Raw genomic sequence first — 14,246 nt, 5'->3', positions numbered from 1 at the left:
TAAGTTTGAGCCCCATGCTGGATGTCGAGATTACTTTAAAAAAAATGATTTGCATTATTAGTTCCTTGTTTCAGACACCTATCCTTCCTGTGTATTCTTCTAAATGTTTTTAAAGTTTGCCTTTCATGATTTTACCATCTTAGAATTTAATTTTGAATATGGTATCAAATAAGGATTCAGTTCCTTTTTGTTCTCATGGATAACAGATTTGTCCAGCAATATTTATTTATGTGTCTCCCTCCGTCTATTTTTCCCCCATTTTATTGAGAAATAATTGACATACATTCCCTTGTAAGTTTAAGGTGTATAGCATGATGGTTTGATTTACATATATGTGAAATGTTTGTCACAATAGGTTTATTAGTTAATATCTATCATCTCATATGGATACAATAAAAAGAAGACAATTTTCTCCTTGTGGTGAGAACTCTTCAGATCTCAAATAACTTTCCTGTATATCACACAGCAATGTTAACTGTAGTCATCATGCTGTACATTACTTCTCTAGTACTTATGTATCTTATAACTGAAAGTTTGTATGTTTTGACCACCTTCCTCTAACCAGTTACACACACACACACACACACACACACACACACACACCCGCCGCCCCACATCTGCTAACCACAAATCTGATATCTTTTTCTGAGTTTGGTGGGGTTTTGTTTTTTTGTGTTTTGTGGGTTTTTTGGTTCTACATTTACATGAGATCATGTAGTATTCGTCTTTTTCTGACTTATTTCACTTGGCAGAGTACCTTCAAGGTCTATCCATGTTGTCACAAATGGTAGATTTTCCTCATTTTTTTTAAGTGGCTGGAAAATATTCCATTGTGTATCTATACCATAATTTCTTTATTCATCTGTCGATGGACACCTAGGTTGTTTCCATGTCTTGTCTGTCATAAATAATGGTGCTATTAACATGGGGCTGCAGATTATCTTTTTGAGTTTTTATTTCCTTTGGACATATTCCCAGAAGTAGAATTGCCGGATCATATGGGAATTCTATTAATTTTTTGAGGATTCTGTATACTGTTTTCCATAGTGGCTGTAGCAATTTATGATCCCACCAACAGTGCATAAAAAGTTCTCTTTTCTCCTAATCCATGCCATCATTTATATCATTTATTATTTTTTTAATCTTTTTTTTTAAAAGCTTATCCATTTATTTTGAGAGTGAGAGTGCGTGTGGGAGGGGCAGAGAAGAAAGAATCCCAAGCAGGCTCCGTGCCATCAGCATAGAGCTCAATGTAGGGCTTGATCCCATGAACTGTGAGATCATGACCTGAGCCGAAATCAAGAGTAGTTGGATGTTCAGCTGACTGAGCCACCCAGGCACCTCCCCGCCCCCCATGCCATCGTTTATTATCTCTTGCCCTTTTTATGATGGCCATTCTAACAGGTGTAAGGTGAGGTCTCGTTGTGGTTTTGATTTGCACTTCCCTCATGACTAGTGATGTTGAGCATCTTTTCATGTACCTGTTGGCCATTCCTGTATCTTCTTTGGAAAAATGTCTATTCAGGTTCTTTGTTCATTTTTAAATTGGATCATTTGTGGGTTTTTTGCTATTGAGTTGTATAAATTCTTTATGTATTTTGGATACTAACCCCATATCATCTTTATGGTTTGTAAATATTTTTTCCCATTCTACAGGTTGTCTTTTCACTTTGTTGCTGATTTCTCTTGCTGCCAGCAACATTTATTAAATAGCCCTTCATAGCTCAAAGATACACGACTACTGCTGTCATATATCCAGTTTTCACATAAAAGCGAATGTTTCCTGAGCTCTCTAATCGTTTCCATTGGTCAGTTCTATATTTATGCACCTATATTTTACTTTGTTCTAAGGGGTGTCTAAATATGATAGGACATACCCCTATCTGCCAGTTCTTCAGAAGAGTCTTGGATATATTTGGCTTTCTATTCTTCCATATAAAATTTGTGGATTTCTCAAGTTGGGTTGTGGTGAAGATTATGGGGAATCTTTGGTGAGGAATGGATATCTCTCTTACATTAATTCTCTCCATAAATGTGGTATTTCTCTGTACTGATTTAAATGCAATTCATTGTCTTTAAGTAAAAGAAAAGCTTTTTTTACCTTATATTTTTGTTACTATTGTGAATAGTATCTTTTTTAAACCTCATTTTTCTGATTGCTGCTCGCATAGAGAAATAGAGTTGGTGTTTATATATTGATCTGATAACCTTTCTAAATTCTTACTGGTTCTAATAATTTGTCTTTTCAGTCTTCTGTGGACAATTATAGCATCTGTGAATAATGAAAATTTTGCTTTTCAGACTTAACAATTTGTATTTCTTTCTCTTATAATACATTTCTTATTGTACAGTGTAGATACAAGTGGCAATAGAAGATATCTTTTCTGGTTCATCATTAGGGATAATGTTTGCTCTAGGCTTTTGAGCTATCTTTTATCAGAATTGCTAATAGGCTTTTGTAAAACATGAATGAGTATTAAATATTACTAAATGTGTTTCTGCTTAATCTGTTAATGAACTAAATTATTTCTAATGGTAGAATTACCCTAGCATTTCTGAGTTGAACCAAACTGGATGATCACATACCATGGCCTTTTATGAACAGGTGGATTTGTTTGTTGTCAGAATTATAACAGCTCTACAGATCACTTTCCCAATGCATTCTATTTTTCTCTTCTCTACATCAGTTTGTATAAAATTGGTTGTTTTGTGGGGTGCCTGGGTGGCTCAGTTGGTTGAGCGACCGACTTCAGCTCAGGTCATTATCTTGCTGTCCGTTGAGTTTGAGCCCGAGTCAGACTCTGTGCTGACAGCTCAGAGCCTGGAACCTGCTTCAGATTCTGTGTCTCCCAATCTCTCTGCCCCTCCCTCACTCATGCTCTGTCTCTCTCCCTCCCTCTCAAATATGAATAAGTGTTAAAAAATTTTTTTTTAATTGGTTTAGTTTTCTTCTAGTTTAGTAGATCTCACCTGCAAATCTACTGAGCCTGGTGTTTTTTTTTTTATGTAAACTAACTAAAAATTTTAAATGGTTAGTTGTGGGAGTATCCAAGTTTTCTTTTTTTCCTTTTTTCCTTGATCCAAATACCAAGTCACATTTTTTCTAGGAATGTGTCTGCTTTTTGTAAGTTTTTACTTCTACTTATTTCTTCACATTTATAATTTTAATTTTTTTAACTAATACCATTTCAGAATATAATTTTAATGTGGTAAAAATGGAATATGGTGATTGGTAAAAGTAATTCAAACAGTGTATAAAATTAAAATTCTTGGGGCGCCTGGGTGGCTCAGTCGGTTAAGCATCTGACTTCGGCTCAGGTCATGATCTTGCAGTTCGTGAGTTTGAGCCCCGCGTCAGGCTCTGTGCTGACAGCTCAGAGCCTGGAGCCTGCTTCGGATTCTGTGTCTCCCTCTCTCTCTGCCCCTCCCCTGCTCATGCGCGCGCTCTCTCTCTCTCTCTCTCTCTCTCTCTCTCTCTGTCAGAAATAAACATTAAAAAAAAATTAAAAATTAAATTAAATTAAAATTCTTCAAAAAATTCATTTTACTTATCATTTTCTTGCAATCTCTTTACTCACACATAGGGTTATAAAATACCCCCTCCCCCACCATTATGGACATTTAATACTCAATAATTGTTTTAAAAGATTTTTTTTTTTTTTTTGGTAAAGCAAGTAGTGAGAATTAAACCAAATCACTTGTAGTTTTCACTTCCTGAAACTTGTTACTATTAATAGTTTAATGTATTTTTTCCAAATTTTAAGTCCTATCAATTAAATTTGTTAAATAAAAACAAAATCATTACTTTTATTTATATTATTATGAGCATTTTTTCACGTCATTAATGAGTGTTAGAAATCATGATTAGGGGAATGGTTCATAAATTTATTGGCATGGATTTAAGGAATACTGCAGCAGACATTTTTAATTTACTTCTTTTTGAGAGAGAGCACCACGCATACATGCGTGCCCAGAGAGTGGGGGAAGGGCAGAGAGAGAGAGAGTCCCAAGCAGGCTCCGCACTATCAGCTTGGAGTCGGACGTGGGGCTCAAACCCGTGAACTGAGAAATTATGACCCGAGCCAAAATCAAGAGTCGGATGCTTAACTGACTTAGCCACCCAGGCGCCCCCAAACATTCTTATGTGTAAGTCACCCTGTGCCTCTGTTGTCAAGTAGACATGCTTAGGTCAATTTCATGTTCAGTTAACCCTTCAAATGGTGTCTTGTCCTACATTAGGCCGTTCTTCACAGCTGCTCTCCCATGAGGTAATCAGGCTTTAGAAGAGTGGCTGAGTTCTAGGGGAAAGAGGAGAACTAACAAGCATAGCACTTGAAACTATATTTGAGATTATTTTATGTTTTCATAACCTTCTTTGTTTCGTAGAGTATTTCTGGTGGCATTTAAAATGAAATAGTCTTTTAAAACTTGCAAAAGACCATCAGAAATAAGAGTAGAAAGTCAAGATTGAGTCATCAAAGCAATTGAGAGATGCAGGCTATAAACTTACCTGGATTTAACAATAAATTTGACTTCTTAGATTTCAATTTGAAGTGCCCTATAATTTTTTTCCTCCAGTTTTTTTTTTTTTTTCCCTAATGGAGTGAGATCTTTGCTCCAATTTAACCTCATTGTTGGTATATAGGAAACATCACAATGGTTTTGTTTGTTTGTTTTTAATATCTGGCCACCTTACCTAATAACTATTCTAATAGTTCTAAGTTTAATCTCCTTGGATTTCTTTTTCTGAATATCACCTGCAAATAATCATCTTTTTTTTTTTTTTTTTTTTTTTTTTTGCTTTTCTTTCCAGTTTTTTGCACTTACTCCTTTTCCTTGCTGTATCAGCTAGGCCCTCCAGGTGTTAAATAATAATTTTATTAGGACTGCCTAGTTTACTCTTAAGAATGTCACCATTTAGGGGTACCTGGGAAGCCCAGTCAGTTAAGTGTTGGACTTTGGCTCAGGTCATGATCTCACGGTTCATGAGTTCGAGCCCTGTGTCAGGCTCTGTGCTGACAGCTGACAGCCCGGAGCCTGCTTCAGATTCTGTCTCTGGTTCTCTCTGCCCCTCCCCTGCTCACCCTATGTGTTTGTCTCTCTCTCTCAAATATAAACAAACATTAAATTTTTTTTTTTAAGTTTTAAGTCATTTTGTGAAAAATTTACCAAAGAATGAAGGGGAAAATGAAAAGAATGTCATAAGATAATTTAATAAGGACTTAACATCTATGAAGTTCTCCCTACATATTCTTAAATATGCTGATTAGACCAGTCTGTTTTCATCATTCTTCACTTTTTCTAAAATCATTTAGAAGTGTATAGTAAGTACACAATATTTTTATTCTAACAGGTCTCTTGACTACAGAGAAATGTTAATACGATTTTAATTTGAAAAATACATGTTCCATGAAGTACTGAACAGCTAGTTTTCTTAAAAAGTAAACATTAATTTCTGTTTGCTTAAGCATTATTTAGATTAAGTTAGAAAGATTTTAGAAGGTTTAATAAAAAGCTTACACATTTTTACTGCAATGTTTGATTAGTTTTAGAATGTGCTCAGTCAGCGAGATTATTGAATAATTGGGAACCTTCGCTACAGGAAAAACTCATAAAACCATTTATATGTATAACCGTGTAACTCTTGTTAGCATTCCCATCTTCTTTCTCCAGCCATTTGTTTTATGAGTGTTCTTTCCTCTTAGCTTGATAAAGATGACATGGTGTACATGGAAGCCTATGACAAATTGCTGGAATCCTGGCTGACTTTGGTCCAAGACGACAAACATTTCCACAAAGGCTTTTTTACCCAACATGCAGTTCAAGTTTTCAATTCCTATATTCAGTGCCACCTCGCTGCTCCAGATGGCACGAGGAATTTGGTAAGCTTCAAGCTGGATTGTAAGTAAAAATGCATTTCATCATAGCTCTATTTCGTCTCTTGTATCCTATCATACATTGTATAATACTAGAAATTTAGGGGGACCGTCCTCAGAAGATTCGCTGAGAGCATTAGAGAGCAAAAGTAACCCTGTTGTCTCAATGAGTTCATATTTGTGGGTGCTGCTTGTAGTTACCCCGTTTCTCTTCAGTTTTCAGTTATCCGCCTATGTCTTCCTAGTTGTTGAGTGATATCAGTGACTTCTTGCGTATAAAGCACCATGGATCTTAAAGATGTCAGGTCTTTTCAGTGACAGAAGTTAAATTCTCAGGGGTGGGAGGTGGGTTGTGAATGCAGTTTGCTGTGTTTACATATGTGCACCATGGGGTGATACCTTCTATTTCTCGCTCTTCTGTGCCCCCCGCCACCTCTTTCTTTTGGAACGACCAGCACTGTCATTCCAGCAGGCTCTAGACCACTGGGTTGGCTCTGTCCAGCTCTTCTCCTTGTGTGAAGTGCTGAAGTTATTTTACAGTGCAACAGAAATGCATGATTTGTTGCACAAAGGAGTGCAGCTCCTCACTCTTTATTTTTTTCTTTGCTAATAGACTGCCAATGGTGTGGCCTCTCGTGAGGAAGAAGAAATAAGTGAACTTCAAGAGGATGATCGAGACCAGTTTTCAGATCAACTAGCCAGTGTAGGAATGCTAGGAAGGATTGCTGCAGAACACTGTATACCTCTTCTGACAAGGTACACACAGTCCAAAGAAACCCCATGGAGCAAATACTCTCTATTCACAATTCCCTGGAGAGCACTTAAAGTGTTTAAAGACTTTAAACACCCCCACCCCGTATCCCAGCACACTGGAACAAACGGACAGAAACATACTCATGGTTGCATTCCTTGGCTTGTCCATTTGGAGCCCAGGCACTACAGCATAGATGGCAGAGAGATTGTGGAAAACATGGTATGAGAACGATTTGACCCATGTCAATACAAACTTGGAATGACCAGTTTTCGAATGCCTGTTGTAAGCCTTGATTGTTTGTAAAGCAATGTTTTAATTCTATGTCATAAAGAATAAATCACAATTCCTATACTGCTATGAGAACAGCTGTGTACTACAATAAATATTTTCATATATGTGCTTTTGTGCTAACATCTTAATTTATGTTGTCTAATAAATGGAGATTACGTATACAGTTTGTTCTAGATCTTTGCCTATTGAACTTTATGAAACTTTGGGTTTTTCCCCCCCTTTTTAGCCTATTAGAAGAAAGAGTAACGAGGCTCCACGGTCAGTTACAGCGGCATCAGCAGCAGTTACTTGCCTCACCTGGTTCAAGCACTATAGACAACAAAATGCTTGATGATCTGTATGAAGATATTCACTGGCTTATTTTAGTTACAGGTTGGTTGGTTGTTTCTTTCCGAAATGTAATCGCCAGCTGAGCAGTTTAAAGTTCTTATGTGTTAGAAGAAGCTTCGTATGTTAAAAATAAGCTCCGTACGTAGTGTTGGATGAAATTTGAATACAGATGCTGTATATCACAGAGCTGTGGATGCATTTTTTACAAATACTGGCTGACATGCATATTTAGTGCCTGTTGCATACCAGATGTCTTATGTGGGATTCACTGCAGCCCAGTAACTTAGTACTGTTGTCAGGTTTCATTATTATTACTGTCCTCATCTTGCAAATGAAGAAGCTGAAAGAGAGAGTTTTAAGAAAGTAGCCGATGGTCACACTGCTATTAATTTCCGGAGCCAGAATGCAAATCTAGGCAGTCTGACTTGTCGGGTCTTCTTTTATAACCATACTGTCAATGTTTCTGTGTTTTTAATAATCAAGAAAAAAAAATCTTAATTTTGGAAAAGGCACTCCCAAATATTGACTTTTGATATAGATAATAGAATTCCTGTTAATTTTACAGAATATAGTACTAAAAGTTATTAAAAGATAGTAGATTAAAAAGCCTACCTATCAGTATGAATTATAAAATTGGTGAATAACATATTTGTCCTTTGTATTTTGAGAGTTAATTATCTGAGAAATAGTTTCTACTCATCAGACTTGAAATTAACATTAACATTTATAATTTACTTTTACATCAGCTTAATATGTATGTAAATCAGATAAAACTGAGAACATTTATAGTGCAATTTGATAAATGTAGATTTGTTAAGTGTTCGTTTTTAATTTTTTTTAAACTGAAGGCTACCTCTTAGCTGATGATACTCAGGGAGAGACTCCGCTAATACCTCCAGAAATAATGGAATATTCCATTAAGCATTCATCTGAAGTTGACATTAATACAACACTTCAAATTTTGGGATCTCCAGGAGAAAAGGCTTCTTCCATCCCAGGGTACAACAGAACAGATTCTGTGATTAGGTAATATGAACTCTATAGCTGTGCTCTTGTAATTGATAATGTTTTAAATAAATTCTGAGTGGATGGGTAGATGACTCCTGTGTTAGCCACATTGTAAATCTGATACGTGAAAGAAAATAAAACTTGGAGAAGCCTTGAAATAAACAAGGATGGCAAGTACTCGGTATATTTAAGCAGTGCCACTCTGGTGAGAATTGACAGCTATATCCTGTACTGAGGAAAACACTTGTCAAATTACTCTGGATACAGTGTAAGTTTGAAGGGACATGTCCCTTGGCCATCAGAAAGCAGTGCCGGTGTGGCGCAGGTGCCCTAAATGAGTGAATCAAAGTCTGTGAGCCTCCTAGACACCAGGTGAACATTAGCAAGTTTTTATTGTTCATAAAGCTAAAACTACATTTCAGTGGCTTTCTGAAGGAAAACTATGATTCTTACCTTATAAAATCGAAGTATTTGTTCGGAATATGTGAAACTTGAGTGTCCTGTCAGGTAAAGTTAGAAGACAATTGTGTGCCTCAAATGACAATTCACTTTGATCTTCCTATGAGTAGTGGCAAAATTTTCATTAATTCTTAATGGTGAAATTAAGGAAGGATAAACTTAGACCAAATATCCTCCTACAAGTGGGTTTAAAACCAACATTTGAAATTTCAGTATCTTTAAAGTTAAGTTGCAGGCAGATACACCAATAATGAAATAACACTGGTTTTTGTCAATTGCAGAATCAGTAACTCAAGCAGGGTGCTGTCCCCTTCATCTTTTTAATTTAATTCAAAAATACATGGATATCATTTATACCTGTGCAGTAGAAAACAGGATTTTTTTTTTTAATGAACTATCAAGGAAATGTTTAGGAATTTATTTCCTTTATTATTTTATTTTCTTGTTTGAAATAAAATATCAATGCTCTATTTTTGAAAAAGTTTTATCTCTTGGGGATTACTATAGGTGCTAGGTTAATTGCTTGTGAAAATCATTGGTTTTGCTTTGGTTTGATTCATGGTGAATGTTAATTTCAAAGGCAGCTCATTTCAGAGGGCTGTCATATTATATTCTTTGTCATATTTCTTGCCTGGGCAGTACCATCAGGTATGCTTTCCTTGTATTTTCAGTGCTTTTTCAATTTTTGCGAGTCTAAGGTATCAGTGTGGGAGCAAAATATTTTTGTATCTGAGAGCACAGACTATGGAGGGTTGGAAAACAAACCAAAAAAAAAAACAAAAAACACCCTATTTTTTTTTTTAAGTCCAAAGAATTAATGTGAAATTGAAAGGAGTATGAGAGAAACATTCCTTGTTTGTAAAAAAAGTTCACATTTCTTGAAGAATTTATCCTCTGACAAATAATTAATTGAGTACCCGGTACTGTTGTAGGCATTTGGGATACATCACTGAGCAAAGTAGACAAAAATCATTCCCCCTTTAAAGCTCCTTGTAGGGGAAAGATAATGAATGGATGAGAGGAAGGAAGGAAGGAAGGAAGGAAGGAAGGAAGGAAGGAAGGAAGGAAGGAAGGAAAAATAGTGTTAGAAGACTACGTGCTCTAGATGAACAGGGTGAGGGGATTTGGAGCGCAGATTCGGGGACTGTGTGTAATTTTAAGTAGTGTAATCAGTACAGACTTCATTTGGAAGGTGACTCGTCAGCAAAGACTTGAGGTTGGTGAGGGAGGCCGTGAAGGCCTGGGGAAGAGTATTCCAGGCAGAGCGAACAGGGAATGCTAAGGCCCTGTGGCACGTCTGGCATATTCAGGCAATAGTAAGAACTGCCATTGTGGGTTGAGCAGAATGAGGTGGAATTTTGTCAGGAGATCAAGATAGAAGGGAAAACAGAGGGATATCAGATCAAGGCTTTAGCCTTTGCTCTGAATGAAGTAGGGTGCTGTCGTAAGGTTTGAGCAGAACTTCTGTGCAAAAAGGTTCCTCTGCTGCACTGAGAGCAAACTATGAGGACAAAAATGGAAGCAGGGAGACCAATGAAGAGGCTAATTGTAGTAATCCAAGAGAAAGATGATAGTGGTCTGAATCAGAGTGATAATAGCAGATGTGAGAAACTAACAAGCTCTGACTCATTTTGCAGACTTTTGGTTTATGAATGCAAAGGTAATTCAAGATTCATTTGTAGAGTGTGGGAAACTGTGAGTGCTGTCTGAAATATGAAGTATGTTTAGATACCATACTTAAGAAATTAAAGTAGGATTAGAAATTGGAAATATCGGGGGGCCTGGGTGGCTCGGTCGGTTAGGCGTCCAACTTCGGCTCATGATCTCATGGTCTGTGGGTTCAGGCCCCACATCGGGCTCTGTGCTCACAGCTCGGAGCCTGGAGCCTGCTTCGGATTCTGTGTCTTTCTTTCTTTCTCTCTCTCTCTCTGCCCTCCCCTGCTCACACTCTCTCTGTCTCTCAAAAACGAATAAATATTAAAAAAAAAAAAAAGAAACTGGAATTATCAACAATTAAAAAATGTTTTGTACGTAACGTGTGTGTCAGCTACACTTTAATTACAAAAGTGTTTTGAGTTGTTCCTCCACCTCCCCCATATGCCAGGATCTGAGGCTACAACAGGAGTCTGGTAAGAGGGATAGAGGAGCGCCTGGGTTGACCTAACCTGTTGGCAGGGGAAGGATCAGGGGGTGCTTTGGAGAGATTTATTTATTTAGGCAGATAGTTGAGGGGTGCGTAGGAGTTTGCAACATGCAGCAAAAGGTGAAGAGGATTCCAGGCAGCGACAACAGCAGAGGCCGAGGCCTGGGAGGAGAGCATGGCCTAAAGCAAGAGGAAGTGTGGTGTGGCTCACGTGTGAACGTGGAGGGGAGAGACGTTTCCGGAGGTGGAGAAGTAGGGTTGGCGCTGGGGATCGGGCGACTGAGGTAGGAGTGAACGTGGTGGAGGACGTCGGAAATGGGCAGGTGGACCGGTCAGACGGTCGTAGCGGGGTTGTGCCGCGGAAGGTGGATTCAAAGGGCGACCAGGCAGGTGAGGAAGCGTTTCCACTGGTAAAAGTGGGGGTGCAGAGAGGCCGGTGGCTGTGAGAGGTTCTGTCAGAGGCGGCCCCGTGGGATTGTGCTCGCCCGACGGCTGTGGCAGTGAGGCCGCAGGAGCCCGCGCTGCTTTGCCAGAGAAAGGCAAAGCCCTTGCTCGTTCTGAGTCTTAACGTAACGGAGAGGCAGGTGCGTAAAAGCGTGCGGTGCCAGATAAAGCGACGGTTCCGAATTGTGTGTGTGGTGTGGGAGTGAATGACCGAGTAGCGGATGACGCGGACTTTACAGGTCAGGAGCTCTTCAGCCCTTTGCATTACGGGACGCTCAAGAAATCACATTGTCAGCTAAGAGATGATTAAAAATAGTTTTTGATAGTAGATCTTCGTGATGTTTTGCATAAAACTAGGTTCAAAGAATTGAGGAACCCTGCTATTTTAAAACTGCTTTTTCCATTTATGTGAATAGGTTTTCTCCGTGTTTCTATAAAAATGAAAAAGGAATCAAATCAAATTATGCTCAACTCTCATTCTAAGAATAAGGAATTTTTATATATATATATATATATTTTTTTTAATGGCTGCTAATTTTTTTAAAATAATTTATTTTTTAATTAGCCATTTTTTTTCACAGATGCATGAACTAATTTGGAAAAACAAAATCCTGGTACATTAATCTCATTCACAAATGCATAGAATTTTAGTTTTATGCTTAATAAATTTTTTTTTAACTTTTTTAAATGTTTATTTTTTTGTGAGAAAGAGCGAGACACAGAAGGAGCGCGAGCAGGGGAGGGGCAGAGAGAGAGAGGGAGACGCAGACTCCGAAGTAAGGTCCAGGCTCTGAGCTGTCAGCATAGCCTGACGCAGGGCTCGAACTCACAAACCGCGAGATCATGACCTGAGCCCAAGTCAGACGTTTAACTGACCAAGCCCCCGAGGCACCCCTATGTTTAATAATTTAAATTTGTGTTATCTTCGCTCAATTGTATACTAATAAGTCCAAAACACATTTTAGAACCAAGTCTTATGGTCACTGGGAATTTTTAAAATGACTTTTCGATAACTAGACATTTGTTTCAGAGATGGATGTGGTATGATCAATAAAAATGACTATAAAAATGTATTTACAGTAAGATAACCTATGGGGAAAAGAAATAAAAATTTAAGGAGAAAAAGAATGTATTAAGTTTCCAACTGTTAAAGAAAAACTTGTTTTTCAAATGGATGATGGTGGGTACCAAAACACTGATAATTAAATTCCTGTGCATAAATTTAGAAAGTTACTGTAATTATTTAATTCAAATTCTGTTAGGCTGCAGATTATATCATTTCAAACTATTCTTACGGGAAAAATCTGATACATTAACTTAAATGTAATGTGAGGTCCTGGAGTATTTTCGTTCATATCCACCCTAAAATAATTTTTGAAAATTTGAGCACTGGTAGGTAGTATAGGGAGTAGGTGTTATATAGGGAAAAAGGATGTTCTGGGGGTAGAAACTTAAAAACCTGTGTGGTTCAAGGGGAGAAATTATTTCAAAAGGATAGGGCGATAAATAGTATCTAGTACTTTCGAGATATACAGTTGGACAAAGAACTGAAATGTAAGATTTCATTACAGGGAGACACTTTTAGTCATCTTGAGAACAGTAAAGACAAGTAGCAGAAGCCACAGTTCAGGTGATTAGGATCCCGGTCTTGGCAGGGTATCTATAAAATGATGTTATGATGGATCCTTTCAATTGCATCCTCAGCTTCCTTGCCTTTTAGCTCAAGTCAAGCTAAATATGTATCACTTCGGATTCTCTTCTCTCCTACCCCCACCCCCGGAACAAGACTTTCTAACTTCTCTGCGTATCATGCTGTTATTAACACCACGGAGCCGTATGAATTATGTAGTGTAGGAGAGGACAGTATGCACGCTTACATGGATAATTTTTTTAGCAAGACTTGCATTTTAAAATACCAGTAAGAATCAAGTTTGTTAGGAAGTATATAGGACTGTCCAACTTAGAGGCAAGATTTAATGTTCAGAGCATTCTGGGTAAGTCAGTTACCAGACCCTCCGCCATAATAACAAATGTATCAAAATAAACAGTGCTAACCGTGGAGTGAAGTAGTGATGAAGGGCTGCAGAATGTAGCCTTTACTCTGAACTTTTACTTGTACGTATCTCTCCATTTCGAATGTGAAAAATCTCTGTGGATGGTAATGCTGAGACTTGCACAGAAGGATGTCTCTACCCACGACTGAGTCTTGTTTCCTGCTTCTGAAGGGTCAGCATTGAACGGGGACTTTGATCCTGCTGATGAAAATTTCAAGTTATAGCCTGGCCTAAATTCAGAGAGTTGAAAACATAACAAAAAGGACTTTTCAGAAACAAATATTATTAGACGGCCAAATAAATGGAAGAATAAACGACTTCTTTTTTATGCCTACAGGCTATTATCTGCTGTTCTCAGAGTTTCAGAGGTTGAATCTCGAGCGATAAGAGCAGACCTCACTCACCTCCTAAGCCCTCAAATGGGCAAAGACATTGTTTGGTTCCTAAAACGCTGGGCAAAGACTTACCTCCTGGTGGATGAGAAACTATACGATCAGGTCAGAATATAAAACTGGCTTTGTTTGGATTTATGAACTCGACACTTGTGGAAATGAGAATATTTTTCTTGGTGATTTTCTCATCAAGATGTAACTAAGAGCTGAACATCTTCCACGTTGAAGAGAACTGTGTGAACGATGTACGATTTTAATAACTTTCCTTAGAGCACATCATTTGATTCAGCTTATTTTGACCATATTAATTTATAGATTACCAGTGGGAATGGATTAATTTACGTTCTTTGTGTTTGGTATGAACACCATGTTAGTGTGTTAATGAGAGTAAAGTTAACTCACGTTGGAAGAGGTCCGTGGGTTGAGGAGGTTTTATTTTGGACTCCCAGAAGTGAATGCGTTTATAAAATTGATGCGAAGTAAACGGTACTCCAG

At 37.8% G+C, this 14,246-nt stretch overlaps 1 protein-coding gene across 7 annotated transcripts in view; it reads left to right on the top strand.

Annotated features, from left to right (window-relative positions):
* Window positions 1-14,246, top strand: part of XPO4 (exportin 4) — a 114,109-nt gene that overhangs the window by 86,109 nt on the left and 13,754 nt on the right. For all 7 annotated transcript variants that reach the window (XM_042978246.1, XM_042978538.1, XM_042978168.1 and 4 more), the window contains exons 10-14: window positions 5,706-5,882; window positions 6,490-6,632; window positions 7,148-7,293; window positions 8,100-8,277; window positions 13,697-13,856. In XM_042978246.1, the coding sequence (XP_042834180.1) occupies window positions 5,706-5,882; window positions 6,490-6,632; window positions 7,148-7,293; window positions 8,100-8,277; window positions 13,697-13,856 (804 nt within the window). The remainder of the gene's footprint in view (window positions 1-5,705; window positions 5,883-6,489; window positions 6,633-7,147; window positions 7,294-8,099; window positions 8,278-13,696; window positions 13,857-14,246) is intronic.

Source organism: Panthera tigris, chromosome A1, assembly GCF_018350195.1.
Source record: "Panthera tigris isolate Pti1 chromosome A1, P.tigris_Pti1_mat1.1, whole genome shotgun sequence".
Classification (NCBI taxonomy): Eukaryota; Metazoa; Chordata; class Mammalia; order Carnivora; family Felidae; genus Panthera; species Panthera tigris.
The sequence above is the reverse complement of the archived record's forward strand: the minus strand, read 5'-3'. Positions and strand labels throughout refer to the sequence as shown.